General features: G+C 37.0%; 2 protein-coding genes across 2 annotated transcripts in view; one reads left to right on the top strand and one right to left on the bottom strand.

Annotated features, from left to right (window-relative positions):
* ZNF181 (zinc finger protein 181) overlaps positions 1 to 5,714 on the top strand; it is a 9,288-nt gene extending 3,574 nt beyond the window's left edge. Inside the window, 4 exon segments of the mRNA XM_023537676.1 lie at positions 2,438 to 2,558; positions 2,820 to 2,915; positions 3,488 to 3,583; positions 3,586 to 5,714. Of these exon segments, the coding sequence (XP_023393444.1) occupies positions 2,438 to 2,558; positions 2,820 to 2,915; positions 3,488 to 3,583; positions 3,586 to 4,976 (1,704 nt within the window). The 3' untranslated portion in view covers positions 4,977 to 5,714.
* Positions 5,715 to 13,664: 7,950 nt separating this feature from the next.
* Positions 13,665 to 20,878, bottom strand: part of ZNF599 (zinc finger protein 599) — a 23,791-nt gene continuing 16,577 nt past the window's right edge. The window contains exon 4 of the mRNA XM_023537677.1: positions 13,665 to 16,349. Within this exon, the coding sequence (XP_023393445.1) occupies positions 14,992 to 16,349 (1,358 nt within the window). The 3' untranslated portion in view covers positions 13,665 to 14,991. The remainder of the gene's footprint in view (positions 16,350 to 20,878) is intronic.

Below are 20,878 nucleotides of genomic sequence, written 5' to 3'. Positions count from 1 at the left end.
GGTGCACCCGGGGCCCGGTGCACCCGGAGTATGGTCCATGGCTCCATCTGGGGCGTGAACCCAGGACCTTCTGCTTGTAAAGTAGACGTGCTAACCTCTACACTATGGAGCCACCCCAAAATTTATTTTTTATTTAAATTTATATAGCCAAATATGGCTAGTGGCTACTGTATCGAGTGGCACAGGACTGGTAGAAAAGTAAGAAAGCATAAGAAATTAAGATAGGTACTAGAACAAATATCCTGAATTTTTCTGGGGACAAAGATGAATGAACATCCCTGGCTGCCCAGGCAATTGAAGGGGAAGAAAGAAGTGAAGCATCCCTGGGGAAGCAGGGCTGGAACTGGTTTTGGTGGCCCGTAGTACCTGGGAGGCAGAGGTGGAAGCAAAGTTATACTGAACTGAGAGAACATCTTGAGCACAGGTAGAGATGCCTAAGAGAGTCTTTGAAGGAACTGCAGTTGTTCTCAAATGTGAGATTTTGTTCCCCTTGACCTTACCCTTAGGGCACATTTGGTAATATTTAGAGATATATTTGGTTGTCACAACCATGTTGGGGGAGGAGGGGAGTTGCTACTAACATCTAATGGATAGAGGCTAGGGATGCTGCTAAACACCCTACAATGCACAGGACAGCTCTCCACAAATAAGAATTATCCGGCCTAAAATGTCAAAGTGTCAAGGTTGAGAAACCATTATCTAAATAAAGAGCAAAGAGTATTAATGAGATTATATGAGTTTTCTTCTCTAGACTTTTAATACAATGCTATTCATTAGTGTGTTCAAAACTTAAAATATGAAATATCTTTGCATCGGTGGAATAAAACATAGTGTTTTATGCATTTAATATAGTGTTGGCAAGAGTAAATACAAATGGAAAAAATAATTTTCCCTGGTGCCAAAAGGGAAAAAAGACCTTCTCGCCCTTCCTTAGAGTATTTCCTTGAGAAAAATCTGTAATTGTAAATCTTTTCCCTGTCCCCTTGAGATGCTCATAATCTTCTTCAAAGGAAAATAAGCCTCTGCCAGTTTTACAAGGCAGTAAAGTCTTTCTTAGGGCCTTGGAGCCATCTCTTTGAAATGCAAACAAAAATGAAGATGTGCCATTAATTACCTATGTGGGAGTTTAGCCTAGGCTCCTGGCTCCAAGTTCTAACTACCTGCTTATCATAATGATACGTGGGAGTTTAGCCTAGGCTCCTGGCTCCAAGTTCTAACTACCTGCTTATCGTAATGATATGAGAAGTTTTATTTTTCTTATTACCAGGTGAATTTAGGATGAACTATGTGTAGCAAATGATGCTATTAAATCCTCTTAGTAGAGGACAAATTATCATTTATTTTGAAAGCATATATGTAATGGATTCTATCTGCCTGGCTTTATGAAGGGGTGAAATTTCTTTCTGTCCTTAGAATCTTGTTAATGATTGCCTGTCAAATGCATTACAGTCTGGTTTAATGCTTATTCAACAATAAAACCTTTCTCATTTCTATATCATAAAAAGGATTTTCTGCTTTGCAGATGTGGTTTTTCAATTACCTAGCGAAGGTAAATTCCTACTTTGAAACCAAAGGCTAGTATCACTGGTAAACATACATGCAAAATATCCCAATAAAGTAATAGAATGTTGAATCAACTACTCGTGGGGTGAAAATTTACCATAGCCAGATAATATGTATTTCACCATTGAAAGATAGTAGTAATGCCGTTTTACATGCGTACATTTTTACACATAATATAATTTGACTAGCCAGTAAGCTATTATTGAACATCGAAGCTTTTTCTAAAGTTTTGCTATTTTAAATAATACCATGAATGGGTACTGTTGAGGAGAAATCTATTGCCTTAGAAATTCGCCCTTTTATTCTTTACCTTTATTTTAAAGTCCTTCTCAAGGTCCGCCTATGGCATGAAACCATCCTTCAGTCTTCTTGCCCAGGGGTCGCAAATTATTTTAATTATAGATTGATTATTAATACAGGGTTTAAGTATATACCGTAAATGTTTTTCTTTTTGTTTATCTCTGATATAAAAAAAGTCTTTTTTCTGAACCCATTGGATTCTTCTTCTTTTTTTTTTTTAACCATAGTGGATCATCATTTTTTATTATTTATTTAGCATGTAGCTATAAAAAACACTACTAAACACTTGACTATGTGCTGTCAAATGTTGAATGCTGATTTTAAATATTTTTATAATTCTATTCTCTGCCCAAATTAACCCTCTTGAAGCAAAGCCCTATATTTGTCTCTCATCCTTTTGTACAACAATGCCAAGAACATAATTATCCAATTATTACTTAACTTAGATCAGAGTTCTGATTAATGTCACAACTGCTGAATCTTATTCCCTTTCTTCAACCAGGGTAATTTGACCCCTGTCCAGTGACAGAAAAGGCCTGGGCTATGGGTGAGCCTAGTATATTTGCTGTTTCAGGTAACATTTAGTGATGTGGCCATAGACTTCTCTCACGAAGAGTGGCGATGGCTAGATTCTGCTCAGAGGAATTTATACAAGGATGTGATGGTCCAGAATTATGAGAATCTGGTCTCTCTAGGTAAGCATCTCTCTCCCTCCACCTCAGTAGAGGAGATCTCCCATTTGCCACTCTGAATTAATGGAGACCCTCCTGAGTAAATGGCTGAATTTCTATTCCATGTTCCCAAGGAAATGTGTAGTTCTGTTGTGCCCTGACTGAAGCTTATCTTCCCGTTTCAGTGAACATCCTTCAAACCATCCTTTGGTCCTTTTTGTAATGATGGCTTCTTTTCCTTGAGGTCCACAGCTTAAACAAGTTCTATATTTTTCCTGTAAGCAGGTCTTTCTATACCTAAGCCATATGTGATCACTTTATTGGAGGATGGGAAAGAACCTTGGATGGTGGAGAAAAAACTGACAAAAGCTATGTTTCCAGGTAAGTTATGGTGAATCAGGCAAATGAGGTCTTTGTTAAAGATGCTTGTAGAAAGTGCCCGGTGGGGAAGTGGGGCATTTTAGGATATTTTAGAGAGATTGTCTTCAGAGATTCCCAAATGTGACAAAAATTTGGGATCCTTAGCCTAGATTTCAAAATGACCATTCCTCCATCCCAAATTATTTTGTATTACTCATGTCATCAAATTAAAAGTGGAGTTTTCTGCCATCATGATCATTCAAATTGTTATTTTATTTGAAACAAAATAAGGCAAATTACTCTTTTTAAGTACACTTAAAAAATATAGCGACAGTTTTAGGTTAAGGAAAGATGTCAATTAGAAAATCAGTTTTCCACTAAGGCTGAGTTTCAAAGATCAAATACGAATGTAAATGTTAAAGGAAGTAAGGAATGTATGAGATGGTCTCTAAAAACAATATTTTCTAATGTCCAATAAATAATATGATTTCACACAGATCTAATTTTAATCCAATTTAATCGATTTCTACCATAGAAATTGCTTTTCAAGAAGTACCAAAAAAGCAGTGTTTTGCTTTCTTGATATATTTCAGGTTGGGAATCAAAATGGGAAAACAAAGAATTATCAGTGAAGGAGGATATTTGTGATGAAGATTCACACCAAACGGTAATAATAGAAAAAATTATAAAAGTCATGAATTTTCAAACTTTAACAAGGACTGGGAATATATAGAGAAGTTGGAGGGGAAGCATGAAAATCAGGTAGAGCATTTCAGACCAGTGACTCTCACCTTTAGAGAAAGTCCCACTGGGGAAAGTGTTGACAAATACAATACATTTAGAAGCATCTTCTATTTAAATTTAAAGTCTGTTCTTTCTGAACCACAGAGAATGTCTGCTGGAGTGAAATCACATAAACATGATATATTTAAGAAGAGTTTACCGAAAAAATCACTTATAAAAAATGAGAATGTCAGTGGTGGGAAGAAACTTTTGAATTCTAATGAAAGTGTGGCAGCCTTCAACCAGAAGAAATCTCTTACCCTTCACCAGACTTATAATAGAGAGAAAATCTACACATGCAGTGAATGCGGGAAAGCCTTTGGCAAACAATCAATCCTTAATCGCCATTGGAGAATTCATACAGGAGAGAAACCCTATGAATGTCATGAATGTGGGAAGACTTTTAGCCATGGCTCATCCCTTACTCGACACCAGATAAGCCATAGTGGAGAGAAACCTTATAAATGTATTGAATGTGGAAAGGCCTTTAGCCATGTCTCCTCACTTACTAATCATCAAAGCACTCACACTGGAGAGAAACCATATGAATGTATGCACTGTGGAAAGTCTTTTAGTCGTGTTTCACATCTCATTGAACATCTGAGAATTCATACTCAAGAAAAACTCTATGAGTGTCGAATATGTGGGAAGGCCTTCATTCATAGGTCATCTCTCATTCACCATCAGAAAATTCATACTGGAGAGAAACCTTATGAATGTAGTGAATGTGGAAAAGCCTTTTGCTGTAGTTCACACCTTACTCGACATCAAAGAATTCACATGATAGAGAAACAATTCGAATGCAACAAATGTCTGAAAGTCTTCAGTAGCCTCTCATTTCTTATTCAGCATCAGAGTATTCATACTGAAGAAAAACCCTTTGAATGTCAAAAATGCAGGAAGTCCTTCAACCAGCCTGAATCACTGAATATGCACTTGAGAAATCACACTAGATCGAAACCTTATGAATGCAGTATATGTGGGAAAGCCTTCAGTCATAGGTCATCCCTGCTTCAACATCACAGAATTCATACTGGAGAGAAACCCTATGAATGTATTAAATGTGGGAAGACCTTCAGTTGTAGTTCAAACCTTACTGTACATCAGAGAATTCATACTGGAGAAAAGCCATATAAATGTAATGAATGTGGGAAAGCTTTTAGCAAAGGCTCAAATCTTACTGCGCATCAGAGAATACATAATGGAGAGAAACTCAGTAGTGCAATAAGTGTGGAAAAGCCTTTAGGACATGTGAATCACTATACATGTGAAAGATCATATAAGAGAGAAACTGTATGAATGCAGTATTTGTAATAATACACTTCAGCCATTGATCCTCCCTGATTCATTATCAGAAAATTTATATCGGAGAAAAGTCTTACGAATGTGATGAATGTAATGGGGGAGGTCTTTAGCAGAGGTACAAGCCTTATTGTTCATCAGAATTCACACTGTAGAGGAATCATGAAGGCAATAAATGTGAGAATGCCTTTGGCCAGTATTAATCCCTTAATTGACATAAATAAATCCACACTGTATTTACTGTTACATATATGTAACAATTATGAGAAAGTTTAGGCAGTGTGACTCATAAAACATGTATAAACATGTACAGGAGAGAAGCAGTATGAATATAAAAGTTGTGGAAGGTCCTTCATTTGGAGTGCATCCCTCATTCTACATCAGAGAACTCACACTGAAGAGAAAGCTTATGTAAGAAATGGAGCAAAGTGTTCACTAAGTTCTTATTTTTCTAGACATCAGAAAATTAATGCTAGAACAACCTGAAGGATGTAGGAATTACGTGTAAATCTTTGCAATGATGCCTTTTGTAAACAGTTCCACAGAAGAGCAGACAAGCATATTATAAGTGAATATACATTTCTTACAGCAGTAGCTTGCAATTTTACTTGAGTCCTACATAGAAATGATCTTTAGTTGGCATGTGAAGATATTTAGTCACCCAGTGGATCCAGTAAATGTTATAAAGTTGGAAAATTAAAGCTGCAAAAGAAATAAAAAGTGGTGTGAATAAAATTCTTGGTCTCTAATAAAATCATTTGTATATAATGAACTCTTTCACTGTGACATTGATATTTCTTGCAAAATTTCCTACTAATTTTGTCTTGAAGAATTAAGACCAGCCTTACTATAGCCTTTTATGGAAGACTAGCAGACCTATGGAAAAAGCTTGATCTCTGTGCTAAGAATATTATTATTTTGGTAAGGATAATTCACAGTCCACTTCAAGTTGGATTAATTCATACATTTTAAGTTTTACAAGTACTGTGAGAACATAATCAAGAAACAACATACTAAAATCAGAACAGGCGTAACTGTGGATGTGCTTTTTAATCTGAATCTTAAAGGATGAGTACTAATTATGTAGCTTTGAGCACACACACTCTGGGGGTCATTCTAGGCAGAGCAGACAAGTTCTGTCATGTTTGCTACAATAATCTATATTGGACTCCTATAATCCAGTGTCTGGTTTCAAGTTTTGTAGCTTTGAGGTATTATTGCTGGCAGCATCACTTAGTAACAACAGCAGTCACTTCTCAATCCCTGGATCATAGTTATAGGGGGTTTACCTTGAAATTAATAGTTTAGAGCTGTCTCCATTACTTCTCCAGCCTGCCTACCACTTTTGAAAGCATTAATTTTCTGCAGTACATGTCTCGAAATGCTTAAGAGAATTTTTGTTTACTCCACTGAACCTTGACAGATAATTATGGTTTGTAAGGAGGATGGCTTCAAATATTCTAAGTTGTGGATAAATAGAATTGTCTTACTGGCTCCCATGTTTTCCCATCTTGTGACTAGAAGGGTAACAGATCAATGACTAGGATTATGTGGACACTTGCAGGTAAATGGCAGTTCATGTAGTTTATATTTCAGATTATGTTCTTTGGTGTTTGATAATTGTCAATAAGAAATTATTTTAAATAGGAATATTATATCACTGATATAATACTGGTGTGGACTGAGTGATAGGATTTCTGACTTTAGACAAAATATCCTCTTACTCCAGTACATATGCTACTGTAACTGAAAACTAAGAGGTGAAGGCACATTCCGTAGTAATTCTCAATAGAGTTAGTTTGGAATGGAATGATGAATTTTTAATATTAAGCAAAGATTTATCTTTCCTTTGTAGTCATGAGATTTTGAAATTCTAGGGAATGTTGAAGGATGAGGAAACATGGCATGGTATCAAAGTTTAAGAGCTGGTATAATTATGGATCTCTCTCTTTCATTTATATATACCTATAGATATAGACATAGATATCTATATAGATCTATAGATATATATGGAGAGAGAGGAGAGAGAGAGAAGGAACGCCTGCTGTGGGATAATGTCAGTAGCTTTCTGTTTCTCTCACTCTCTGTCCCTCTGCTCTCCCAAGCATTGGTGCTGCAAAGATGAAGTAGTTCTTTAATTCCTCAGATTTAATTTGCTTTCACTACACAGTTTTATGCCATCTTGTTATTTTGTTATTAGAGGATGTATCCAAATACCTGTACTTTGCCACTTAAAAAGCATGAGCATACACATAATGTTTTACAACATTTTATTTAAAATGTCTTCACAGTGACACTAGAGTTTTAAATAAATAGTGAAGGTTTTAAGAAAGCAATAAGTATATTACCTTGTTATGGTAAAATATTAGGCTGAGATCATAATGTTATGATATCGATGGAAAATCATGCTCAGTCATGTCAATCACTTCTGGAGCATCTACTGTGGACCAGATAAATAAGACATACTCTACACCTTTCAGGAGCTCAAAAGTGCATGTGCATGCACACGTGTATGTGTGTATCAAGAACATAGCCTCTGCAGCCAAGGTCCTTGGGTATGTATCCAAGTTGCATGTATACAGGTTTTGTATGACATTGGACAGATTACTTCACCATGCTTCAGTTTCCCCATCTGTAAAATGGTGATAATAACACCTATCTCATAGTATTATTATGATGGTTAAATGAGTTAACTGGTGTAAAATGCTTACGATGGCTGGCACCTCAAAAAACATTCAATGAGTATTAGCTATTTTCATCAGCATTATTTATATGGCTGTTTCGTCATTCTGGTCTCAAATGTTACATCTTCTAGTAGGTCTTCCTAATCACCTGTCACTCTTTTCTGCTTACTGTTTCACTTTTTATGGGGTTCTTACAAGACACTCCCATCCCCTTCCAACAAATTCTCCTTTGGTCTTTTAGCCATTTTGAGGGGGAATATATTTATTACCCAAAATGCTCTGAGGAGACGAGCACCTTATAGAAGGTAAGACAAGAACACAGCAGGGCTGCAGGAAGGCGGGAGGGTGCCTTACAGAGGTGGTTTGGAGAAAGGGCAGAATGAAGGAGGCCTCAGGTCCTCATATGGAGGAGAAGTGAGGCTTTAGCTCATGAGATGAGAGGCATGAAAGACTTCAGCATCAGTTAGTACCGGATTGTCTGGGCTGAGTGCAGCTGCCCTCACTGTTCCTGAAAAGAGGTTATGACCATGTCATTGAAGGTCGCTGATGCCTGGAAAGTCCAAGTAGCTTCAGTAGCCTTGGACTAGTCAGATGTGCAGAATGTTGTGCAGTCATTGGTAAAAACCCTGAAAGAACTAGAGCATATTTCATTGAGTACTTTCTGGGAGATGCTCTGTGCTGAGCATTAAGGGGGAGTCAGACACTGCCTTTAAACAGGATGCAATTTTGTTAAAGAGACAAAAACTGCCTATAAAGGAGCCACTGATGAAAGACAATGAAAAGGTGGTGTGGCTTGAGCGGCACAGAAAGTAAAGAGCTCTGACATTAAAGATATTGACTAGGTAAAGAGGGTCAAATATATGGTGACAAAGGGAAATTTGACTTTGGGTGGTGAAAACAATATAATATACATATGACATTGAATTGTACACTTGAAACTTATACAATTTTATTAACCAATGTCACCCCAATAAATTTAATCAAAAATAAAGATACAGAATAGGGAAAGAATTCTAACCATAATATATGGTTAGCAGCAGCAGCAGCAGCTGAGCCTCATGGGTATGTACCTGCACTGTATACTGTACACTTGCACTGTATACTGAGTATTTTTATGCATCATTCAAGAAATTAAGTGTTCCCAGCTCTGGACCCAAATTCTTGGGTTTGAATCAGCCTGTGAGACTGACACTTGCCCTGGTGAAGTTGCTTCATTTGTCAAGCCTTGATTTTTGTATTAAAAAAAAAAAATCCTCACTCTTCCAAGTAGTTGTGAGAATTAAAGACATAATATTCATAAAGCAAACAATGGGGTGTTTGGCAGTGTAAGTTGCTGGGTATGTTCTTTTATTACATGGAAAGGTAGTTGTAACACTATCTCTTTGCGGATGACATGGTCCTATATAAAGAGAATCCCAAAGAACTCACAAAAACTAATAAGGCTAATAAATGAACTAAGCAATATTGCAGGAAAAATCAATATCCCCAAATCATTTGTGAATTTATAGAACAGCAATGAACAACCTCAAAAGGAAATGAGGAAACTCATTTACAGTAGTGCCTACAAGATTATCTAGTAATGAATTTAACCAAAGTGAAAGACTTGTAAGTGAAAACTAAAAAACTGCATGAAATTAAAGAAGACCCTAAAAAATGGAAAGATACCTCATGTTCAAAAGAAAGTAAGACAAAATTGCTAAGATGTCAGTGCTAACAAAGATACATACGGATTCAATGCAATCTCTATCAAAATTCCAACAGCCTTTTTATTTTTGCAGAAATCTGAAAGTCAATCCCCAAATTCATATGGAATTGCAAAGGGCCCCAAATAGTCAAAACAAACCTTAAAAAGAAGAGTAAAGTTTGAGGACTCATACTACTCAACTTTAAAATGTATTATAATGCTACAGTAATTACAACAGTATGGTACTAACATAACAGACATACAGACCAATAGAATAGAATAGAGAACCCAGAAATAATCCTTCACATATATGGCCAATTAATTTTCAACATGGATGCCAAGACCATTCAAGGAGAAAGGACAATCTCTGAAAAAATTGAAGAAAAGGCAACATTTCCTAACTCATTCTATGATGCCAGAATTGCCTTAATACCAAAATCAGACAAAGACACAAGTAACTTACAGACCAATATCCCTTATGAATATGGATGTAAAACATTAGAAATACTAGCAATAGGCATATCTCCAAAGAAGACATATAAACACGGCTAATAAGCACCTGAAAAAATGGTCAACATAATTAGTCATTAAGGAAAAGCAAATCAAAACCACAGTGAGGTACCACTTCATACCACTAGGATGTCTACAATAGGAAAAAGGAAATAAGTGTTGTGGAGAAACTGAAGTTATGCTTCCATTTATCAGACACAACATCTACCCAATGCAAACAGGACGGAAAAATTACGATTATTCATACAAATGGTGTAGCCATGATAAGGATCCATTTTATTAAAAACATAAAAGCCAATCACAGTGATCACTTGAGCCCCCATGACACATACACGAGGACAGACCCACAGGGGCCGAAATGCAGAGGATTGAGAATTCTTGATGGCCCTTCGAAGGATTTTACCTTTTATAAGCATTGCCAGAGTTGTCAGTTTACATTTGTTCAAAAGTAATTTTTTGCAAGAACGTCAATCTCCCCACTAGAAAATTTACAGGAATACAAAAATGCTCCTAAATCACTCTGACATCCAATAAAAAACAAACAGTGATATACAGAAGCAGGAAAATATAATCCCAAATAAGAAAAATCAATCACTCAAAACAGGTACATTATTACAGACAGTAAAAGTAGAAGACATTAAAACACAAAGAGGTACTCCATATGTCCAAGAAGCCAAAAGACTGAATACGTTAGAGATATGAAAGATATAAGGAAGAGATAAAAATTATAACTTATGATATACAATACACTGGATGGGACTAAGCACAGAGTGAACATCGCAGAAGGAAATATTAGGAAACTGGATGCAGTAGTAGAAACTTCAAAATAAAACTAAGAGAAAAAACTAAAAAAAATTAGTGAGCTATGAGACTTCAAAAGGACTAATACACATATAACAGAAGGCCCTGAAAGAGAGGTAGAGGGACAGAGAACCATTTGAAAAAAATAATGCTGGAAATATTTCCAAATTGTTGGAAACTATACACCCACAAAACAAAGTTCAATGAATGTCAAGCTCAAGAGAACATCACCAAGGCACATCATAAACAGTTGCTTAATCCAGTGACAAACAGAAAATCTTAACTGCAACTGGGGAGAGAAGGGAGATATTTAAGTGGGAAAAAGATAACAGCATATTTCTTGTTGGCAAAAATGCACAATATAGTTGAATAACTTTAAAATGTCAGAAGAAATGACCTGGGAAATATATTTCAAAAGCAAAGTGAAATAAAGGCAATTTCATGTACTATACAAAGATTGAAAAAATTCAGTGCCAGCATACTTTTACTATAGAAAATGTGATTTTCCTTCCAGAAAAATGGTACTTGAAATGCCAAAGGAAAACCAAAAGAATGAAGAGCACCAGACACAGTCACTACCTGGGAAAAATAAAGATTTTGTTTATTGACATTTACGTCTCTTTAAAAGATAATCAACTGTTTAAAGAATCATAACCATTTGTTGTGGGGTGTATGACATGGAGAAGTAAACATCCAGTAACGGCACAAAGAACAGGAGGCAATAAACAGAAATATACTGTTGTTTTTATGCTCTGTGTGAAGTAGTTTAATATCACTGAGAGTAGACCGTAATAAAGATGCATATCAGGGGTCAACATACTGTAACTCAGGGGCCAAACTTTGTCTACCACCTGTTTTTACATGGCTTATGAGCTTAGAATGATTTTTACACATTAAATGCTTAGAAAAAAATCGAGGAGTACCACTTCATGACATGTGAAAATTATTTGAAATTCGAATATTTCCATAAAAAAGTCTTAGTAGATTCTAGCCACATTCTAACTTATATGTTGTCTATGGCTATTTAGGTACTTCAGTGGCAGAGGTGAGAGGTTATGGAAGAAATGGCACGTGGCACTCTCACTGCATCACAATGCCGCGTGTGCCCAACAGCTGCAGTGATGCAGTTTTAACTTAAAAGCAGGTCGAATGACACGCTATGTTTCCTACCCTGGCATTATGTTTTATTTCTGTTACCAATGTACATCCATCCTGTCAAAATAAGAACAGAAAAGTGGACTTCAATTGTCATGCTTTTAAGGCACAACGGTCAGTTATTTTGTTATCGAATTAGATGACATTGTGCTTAGTATGCAATAATGTTATAGCTGTAATAAAAATAAATTAACATTACTAGATAAACACAAAAAATGGTCAGAAAAATAAGGAACTTTACAATGAAATATCACAGCAGGTACTTTGTGAAAAATATTTGAATCTATCGTGTCTGTAAGCAAGTAATGTCAATGGTTTTATTCATTCACATGGCCTTAACCATTATCAGTTCCAGGAATTTTGGCCGAAATAAACTGAGTATTCTGAATTGTTCCATGATACAGGAAGTTCGGTTGCTTAGTAGTGGCAGTTTATTATGATTTTTAAACTTAGCGCCAAGAATAAAATTTTCTGAATGAGAAGAATTACTTTCAACCACTATTACTCAACACTGTATACCTGGAAATTAGGTTTTGCTTCTAACTTGATGGTTCCTAATAAATTCAGCCTAAAATTACAAGGCAACACGTACTTACACGTAAAAGTTAAACTGCATGCAGTAAAGTCTTTTCATCAAAAATTAACCTTGTTTCAATCACGTTATTATCAGCAGCTTTATACACGTCTCGTGCCGACAATAGTTATAACAAGGAGAAATTCACTGAACACACGTTTGTATTTGACATATTTCCCAAACTCAAACTACAATTCCCTCATTGATTTTCAGACCTTGAGGCAAGTGCAAAGAAAATTTCCTTATTTAAAAATCCATTTAACTGTGCCACTGAGAAATTTTCACTTTGATAGGAAATCACCTGAATTGGAAGTAATCTGCAGTGTAATTACACGAAAAAGGCAAATGTCAAGAGAAGAATCTAATGGAATTCTATACCTGTCCCCCAAGTGATAAATGTGCTCTATTTAAATTGTATGCTTATGGACTACTGTCAGTATTTGACAGTACTGATGTCTGTATAGAGACATTTTAAAATATGAAATAGATAGTAACATTTTATGAGTGTTATATTGCATTGGATTAAAATTCATTGCAAATTTTTAAAAAAATGAAGTAGGTAAATTCAGCTTTGCATTAACAGATGAACATTTGTAACCTATTTTGATAGGAAATAGTAACTTTTATCTCTAGTTAAGTGAAATGTTAGCTCCCCCTAAAATAATATTCATCACACTGGTATACCTATATTAGAAAAACATATAATCATTATTATATTTTGAGTTTTTTAAATTCAAAATGCATCATGATGATCACTTCTTTAGGTGTATAAATGTTGAATAACTATGGTGTATACCTGAAACTAATGGAATATTGTATGTTAGCCATAATTTAATATAAATTTTTAAAAGAAAAAAGAATTAAAAATGTATAGAAATTCCTTTTCTCAATTGTTATATATGTGCTAACATGATATCTTTGATTTTGTCTCCTGGCCTAAAATATTTACTGTTTGGCCAATTAGAGAGAAAGTCTCCAACCTCTGATGTAAATCATAAACTCTAAATCAATTGCCAAACTTAAAAAAGGTAATAAATCAATAAAAGGAGATAAAGAAGAAGAAAAAACAATCCAAAGGCAGAATAGTAAATACTGAACCATTGCCACTTTGGGGAAATACAGCTTTGGGTTCCTGAGAGCCTCTGGTCACAACCACCAATTGGTATGTTATCTTTTATGGACTTTTTTTTTTCTGTTTAAAGACACCTTATTTAACATATGTTTCTTACAAATAAATTATATGCAGTATTTCATTATAATAAAATATTTCAATTAAATCATTTTGGTAATGTACTCTTTTATTGTACTGCTTTAACTGTCAGTCATACACACAAACAGTACATATGTACAGTACTCAGACAATAAAACAGAAACACTGCCCAACACTGTGAATACATACACTATGCTATTCAGTACAGTCACGTAAAGAATTCCTAGGAAAAAAAAAATTAAAGATTAACTATTTGTGATACTTTTTTGGCCTGAGAAGTATCTTACTCAGTATCTGATAATTAATTCTGAAGATAAACATTATAATTGTCATCCCTGTGAAAGTTTTTTGTGGCAGGTAATCACTTGTCATCTAAAGGGTCATTTGAGAAACTGACCCAGCCTAGAGCCTTACACTACACCTGAGATTTATCCATGAGAGAGACCCAGTGGTTATCAGGCATTTAGGAAAAATGTAAACAATAACTCTTCCCATGTTTATCTTACAGATCCATCTGGAGAATATTTTAAAAGGAGAGGTAGAGAGGGAGATGTAGAAGGGAAAGGAAATAGTGTGTGTAGCTTCTAATTTCCCTGCCATGCTGATAACAATCTGTCATTTTGAGGTGGGGTGACTGGGGTATGAAAGATAAAAAGCCCTCATTGCCTCTGTGTGTGTGTGTGTGTGTGTGTGTGTGTGTAATAACATCCAGAGTCAGGAGAGTTGACCACTAAGGACAGCCCTGCCAACATTTATTAAAAGTACTCATTATTCCAACATTTTCATGTCTTTCCCTTGAGGAATGTGAGCAAGGTGATATGCAGACCCAAGCAATATGCAAGAGCCCTAGCTAAGTTTGAAGGAGGGGAATAGCAGTCCAGGAAAAGAGAACCGCATATCTAAGGCCGTGAGGCTGGCAAGAACCAGGAAGAACCAGGTCAAGGCTAGTATGGCTTGACTGAGAGAATAGCAATTGATAATTGATGGAGTGGTAAGAGGACCAGATGCATAAATAGGGCACCATGGGAATTTGGATTCAGTTCTAATTTTTCTGTGAAACCATGGGATGATTTCAGCAGGAACACAAAAGATTTTCTCGTTTTCTAAAAATTTTGTAGTTGACTGTTTTACATTTTGGTTAGAATTTCTCAAACTTCTAAACACTACATGTTTGACTCATTTTGGCTGCCTCCCTGCGTTTGTTTACCTGAGCTGGGCGCTCCAGAGGTTTATCCACACAGTGAACTGCCCATCACACATCCTGCAGCTCTATCAAAAGTAGAATATTAGTTAATATTCATCTTTAGTTATATTCAAAAGGAAAGGTATTTCACCGGAAGAGTTCACCAAAATTGACTGAGGTGAACACCCTCGAAAAAACCTTCCTACACCTTTTAAACTCTGGTATGAATCTTTCGATGGTGAGTGAAAGATGAACTGTGGCTGAAGACCTTTCCACATTCACTGCATTCAAAAGGTTTCTCTCCAGTGTGAGTTCTCATGTGCTGAGTTAAGGCAAAGTTGTCACAAAAGGCTTTTTCACATTCTTTGCACTCATAGGGTTTTTCTCCAGTGTGGATCCTATTATGCCGAACAAAATTTGCAGGTTGGGTAAAGGCTTTTCCGCATTCTCTGCATACATAGGGCTTTTCTCCAGTGTGAATCCTCATGTGTCGATTAAAGGAAGAGCTATAGTAAAAGACTTTTGCACATTCTTTACACTCCAATGGGTTTTCTCCACTGTGTGTCCTGTTATGTCGGATAAAAACAGAGTGGTGTGTAAAAGCCTTTCCACATTCCCTGCACTCATAGGGCTTCTCGCTAGTATGAATCCTCATGTGTTGAATTAAGGAAGAGCTGTCACAAAAGGCTTTGCCACATTGTCTGCACTCAAAGGGCTTCTCTCCAGTGTGGGTCCTCTTATGCCTGATAAAAGTGGCACGATAAGTAAAGGCCTTGCCACATTCGTTGCACTCATAGGGTTTCTCTCCAGTGTGAATCCTCATGTGTTGAGTGAAAGATGAGTTGAGGCAAAAGGCTTTTCCACATTCTTTGCACCAAAAGGGTTTTTCTCCCGTGTGGGTCATATTATGCTGGATGAAAGTGGAGCGGTGGGTGAAAGCTTTACCACATTCTTTGCACGCATAGGGCTTATCTCCAGTGTGAATACGCTGGTGCTCTGTGAGGTGAGACCTTCGTTTGAAGGCCTTCCCACATTCGATACACTTGTATGGTTTTTCCCCAGTATGAAACCTCATATGTCGAATAAAATCAGCCATATACCGACAGGCTTTCCCACATTCATTGCATTCATAGGGCTTCATTCCAGCATGAATCTGTTGATGCTGAATAAGAATCCAATTCTTGCTAAACCCCTTTCCACATTCCTTGCATTTGTAGAGGTTATTTCTCGCACCAGCCATAGAGTCTTTCCCTGGTCCTTGGGAATCATGTTCATGCAGAACATCTTGTGTAGTGACTTGTTCCTTTAATCCCCTTAAACACAGACTATCATCTGTCTCCAAATCATCATGTTTATGGCTGAGCTTCCTATGGCATGTCTCCTGGTGGGGGTCTGTTCCTGGCCTTAAGCTCTCTTCCTGCATTTCCGATAGTTTTTCCTGATCCCTCACTTGCCCCAACCTGGAATCCCTTGAGGCTCTCTGTGTCACTCCTTCCTTAAAAGCGGCTTCCTCAGTGAAGGCCAGCTGTGAGGCAGGAGGCTCTTTGGTCTCAAGTTTTGCTTTTTCACCTGGAGAAAGTCCAATACAAAAGAGGTATGTATTAGTGATGTCAACAAAGAATAAACAAAATCACTACCTTAGCGGAAGAATGAAGATGAAAACGCAGCTTCTAATGCCTGCTGCTTTTCACATCTCTTGAACCCGGGTTTACAATTTCTTTCTTTACTGATCCTTGGACTCTTGAAATTTTCAAAAGGAAATCTAAGAGGTGAAGCTGGGGCAGGGCATAGAGAATCTGGACTGTAGACTCCTCCTCAATCTCCAGAATGGGGGAAGGTGGGTAGAGTAATGCCTACATTGCGTGTAATGACTGTACTCTAAAAGAGGTTTTTTCATGGTGCTATGACAGCACAGGGAAGGTGCACCTAATTTGGCCCAGATGAGAGACAGACAGAGGTCAGTGGGGGCTACCTGGAAAAGGTGCTATATGGACTTATTTCTATAGGAGAGTAGAAAGTCCCAGACAGAGGAATCAGGAGGGAAATTGCAGCAAAGTACAAAGGTTCAGAGTCTTAAGAGACTGCTGAAAGCCAGACAAAGTAGTGGATGAGAGGATGGTGGAGATGAGCATGAAAAGGCAGGCAGGGACAGAAGAGCAACAGATTCTGACCTGTGTAAAAGTGGGGGAGGATAAGAAGCCACTGGGTAGACATACCAAATTTACTGTGTCTGAGTAAAGACTAGGTGAACAGACATAAAACTGAAAACATCTAGATGAAGATTATTATAAAGCATCTATAAAAAAACATTTTATACTCACCTGACTGAAAAAACTTAAGAATCTGACAATGTCAAGTGTTGGAGAGGATGTAGATTCATGGACTTGTTCATACAATGCAGGTGGTGTATAAATATGTATAAATAACCATTTTAGACAACAACAGGGCATCATCGAGTAAAGTTCTCATTTTGCTTACCTTAGAATCCCCAAATTCCAATCCTAGGAACGTTACTAAGAGAAATTCCTACACACGTGCACAAGTCATGTGAATTTTCATGACAGTACTGTTTGTGGGTACAAAAAAACTGAAAACAAGAAAATGCCCATGAAAATGGATGAATACGTTGTGTTACATTCATGTAACTGAATACAGAAGGAAAAAAATGAGCGATAGCTACATATATCATGAACCTTAGTAATATACTGTTGAGAAAAAAGTACAAATCTTTTAAGACAATATAAACTATGATATACTTTTTATAATGTTCAAATAAAGAAGCAACATATGCACATACACAAGTATGATGAAACAAAATATTTTTTGAGAGATCAGTTTTTAATGGCATTATAAAAATGATATGTACATATCTTAAATTTATTTTTAGTATTTTTGACTGTGGTAAAATATATACATGAGATGATATTTACCATTTTAAGATAAAACCAACTTAAAGAGTAATAGAATAATTAGATGAAGTTGATAAATTCCTTAAAAGACTCAAATTATCAAAACTGAAAAAGAGAAATACAATATATGAATAACTTCATCTGTATCCAAAAAACAAATCTGGAATAACAAACCTTCCTAAAGTAATGGAATAATAAATCCAAAATAAAATGGTTGTCTATGTAGGGAGGCATCATAGGAATGGAAAAGGAAAGAAATATACTGATAGATGGAGGGAGTAGATAACTTTCTTATACTTAGGTGAATGGCTTGCAGGTATTCATTACAATCTTTTAAAGTAGAATAAACAAATACATGAATAAAATGAACTAAAATAATGGGACATGCATTGACTAATCATAATAGTATCATAAATCACAATTGCTGGTTTTTCTAAATCTGTCTGCCCCAGGGCAATTATAAAAGTTAGAGGACCTACGCAGTATTTATTGTAATTATCTTTAGGATCTCTGAGATAAAGACCCCAGTCTGAAACTCCAGCAATATCTCACCCTAGTTCTGCGGCCGTTTAGCTAGTCATTCAAATTCCTTTAGCCTTCTGAGAGGTCTGTCATGAGGATGAAGTAGGAGTGCATATACAGTGCTTAGTAAGGTGCCAGGCACCAAGTAAGCAATCAGTGCACATTAGCCATTGTGCCTACACTATGGAATCTAACACACTTGGGCTGAAGTTGATGGTATAAACATGAGTGAGTTCACCAAGAGAAAGTGTATAGACTAAAAAGTAAGGGCTGTGAGATTCTTGCTGAAGCTAACGTTGAAGAAAGGATTTGAGTAAACATGATGATAGTGAAGGTCAAGTCAGAAGAAAGAGAAAACAAGAGCAAAATGTTACAAAGGACAGGCATGATAAATAATGTGGGAAAAGTATTTGCTGAATTGACAGGCAGTATATCATCATGGTTGAAAGTGTGGTGTGTGAAGCTAGAATATCTCAGTTCCAATTCTGCCTCTACCAAGCTAGGTGTTCTTGGGGGAAATAATTTAGCTTTCTGTTATGAACTGAATGTTTGTGTTCTCCCCAAATTCATGTGTTGAAGCCCTAACCTCAAATGTGTATTTGAAGATAGGGCCATTAGAGAAGAAATTAAGGTTAAATGAGGTCATAAAGTTAGGGCCCCGATCTGATAGGGCTACTGTCTTTATAAGAGACACCAGAGAGCTCTCTCCTCTCTCTTCCAGTGAGCAACGCACCTAGGAAAGGCCATGGTCTCCTCCTCTTCTTATCAGGTCACTAATCCCGTCATTGGGGCTCCACCCTCATGACCACATATAAACTCAATTCCTCCCAAAGGCCCCACCTCCTAACATGATCCCATTGGGGGTAAGGGCTTCAACCCATGATTTTTGAGAGAGTACAAACATTCGGTCCATAACAATGTTACACGAGAAAAAGCATGTAAACCAATTAGCAACAGTGCATGGCAACTGTTCAGTAAACTGTAGATCACTATCATTATTATAGCTGTTGCATTTGACAATCAGAATGTCAACAGCAACCTAAGAACATTTTCAGCGCTGAGGTGCTGAGAAACACCACTACTGGGCCTCAAAGAGTAAAGGAGAAGATTCCATTTGCTCAACAGTAGGTGGATCAATGAGGATTCTTACACATGGCTGGTGGGAATGTGAAACAGTGCAGTCACTTTGAAACAGTTTGGTGGTTTTTATTAAAGCTAATCATTATCTATATCATGATTCAGATAGCCACTCATATGAATATTCCCAACAGAAATGTGTGCTTGTAGCCAACTATAATCAAGACTATGCATAGCAGCATTCTTCATATTTTGAAAATGCAGACCAAATGCCTATCAACAAGTATATGCAATCTGTTCACTGAGATATGGCACAGTAATAAATGACCTCCAAATGTATGCAACCAAACCACATGACTGAATCTCACAGTCATAATGATCATCAAAAGAAGACAGACATGACAGAGTATTATGTACTGTGGGGTTCCATTTATAAGCCTTTAAAACTAATCAATGGTGAGAGTCTAAACACTTTTGTAGAAGGGGATATTGACAAGGAGGGAGCATAAGAAGCCTGTGAGGCGCTGAGCATTTAGTATTTCTTGATCTGTGTGGTGGGTACTCTGGTTCATATGAACCTTTAAGATCTGTACATTCACTATGTGTAAATTACGCCTCAGTATAAAAATGAAAGAAAATCATAAACAATAGTACAAGGGAGGTCTAGAAGTCCTGTGTAAATGTCTCTTCCGAGAATGAGAAATCTCCTCCAAGAAGCTTGGTTTTTAGGTCAAGCAGAGTCAATGTTCAGATGCTGTTGGAAAGCCAAGAACACTTTTTGTTTTATGTTTCTCCCAAGTGTCAGAAACTTCACCATGTTTTTTACGTTGCGTAGAGAGAAGAGGAAGATATAGAAGAGGTAGGAAGTAAGTGAAGAAGCATGCAGGAGACAGAATCATGTATGGCTTCTCACAATCCCTGCCTCATGGTGTTCACACACTTTTCTGATCCCCTCTGCCTAAATGCTGGCAGGACCTTGATTTGCTTCTGAAGAATAGAATATGACAAAGGTGACAGAATGAAGGAGATAACGTATATGTGTAGCATTTCCCTTTCTGGAGTCTCTCACACCCTTACTTGATTTGAAGATGTGAGGTGACACGTCGTGAGCTGCTGATTACTGCAGCTTTGCAGAGGACCCACCTAAGCCGTGTTTGGACTTCTGATCCACAGACGAGAGATGATAAATGAGTGACGGGTTAAGCTGCTATGTTTGTGGTAATACTGCTACACAGCAATAGTTAACTAACACACCTGAGAAGGCAGGTGAAGGTCTCATCTAGACTCTGCGGGGAGAATAAGCCATGGCCGGGGATGAGAACTCTTACTCAGAGATGAGAAGGAAGCCGTAGGGATGAGTCAGTGAGAGTAAAAGAGCAAGAAAAGCAAGTGCATAGCCTTTATTTTCAACATGAAGTCACTCGTATGCCAAGATATCAGTGGCTAGGGAGATGGTGATATTTGGAATAAGGTGTGAGTGGATGGGAAAGTGAATGTGAGACATAGAGCTGAAGAGAGGCAAGGGGCAGATATGGGAAGACCAGTTAGGAATTTGTTAGCATCACGCGGGCAAGATGATGATAGCTTGTG

This window comes from Pteropus vampyrus, unplaced genomic scaffold (assembly GCF_000151845.1).
Source record: "Pteropus vampyrus isolate Shadow unplaced genomic scaffold, Pvam_2.0 Scaffold196, whole genome shotgun sequence".
Taxonomy (NCBI): Eukaryota; Metazoa; Chordata; class Mammalia; order Chiroptera; family Pteropodidae; genus Pteropus; species Pteropus vampyrus.
This window is presented reverse-complemented; position numbering and strand designations above follow the sequence as displayed.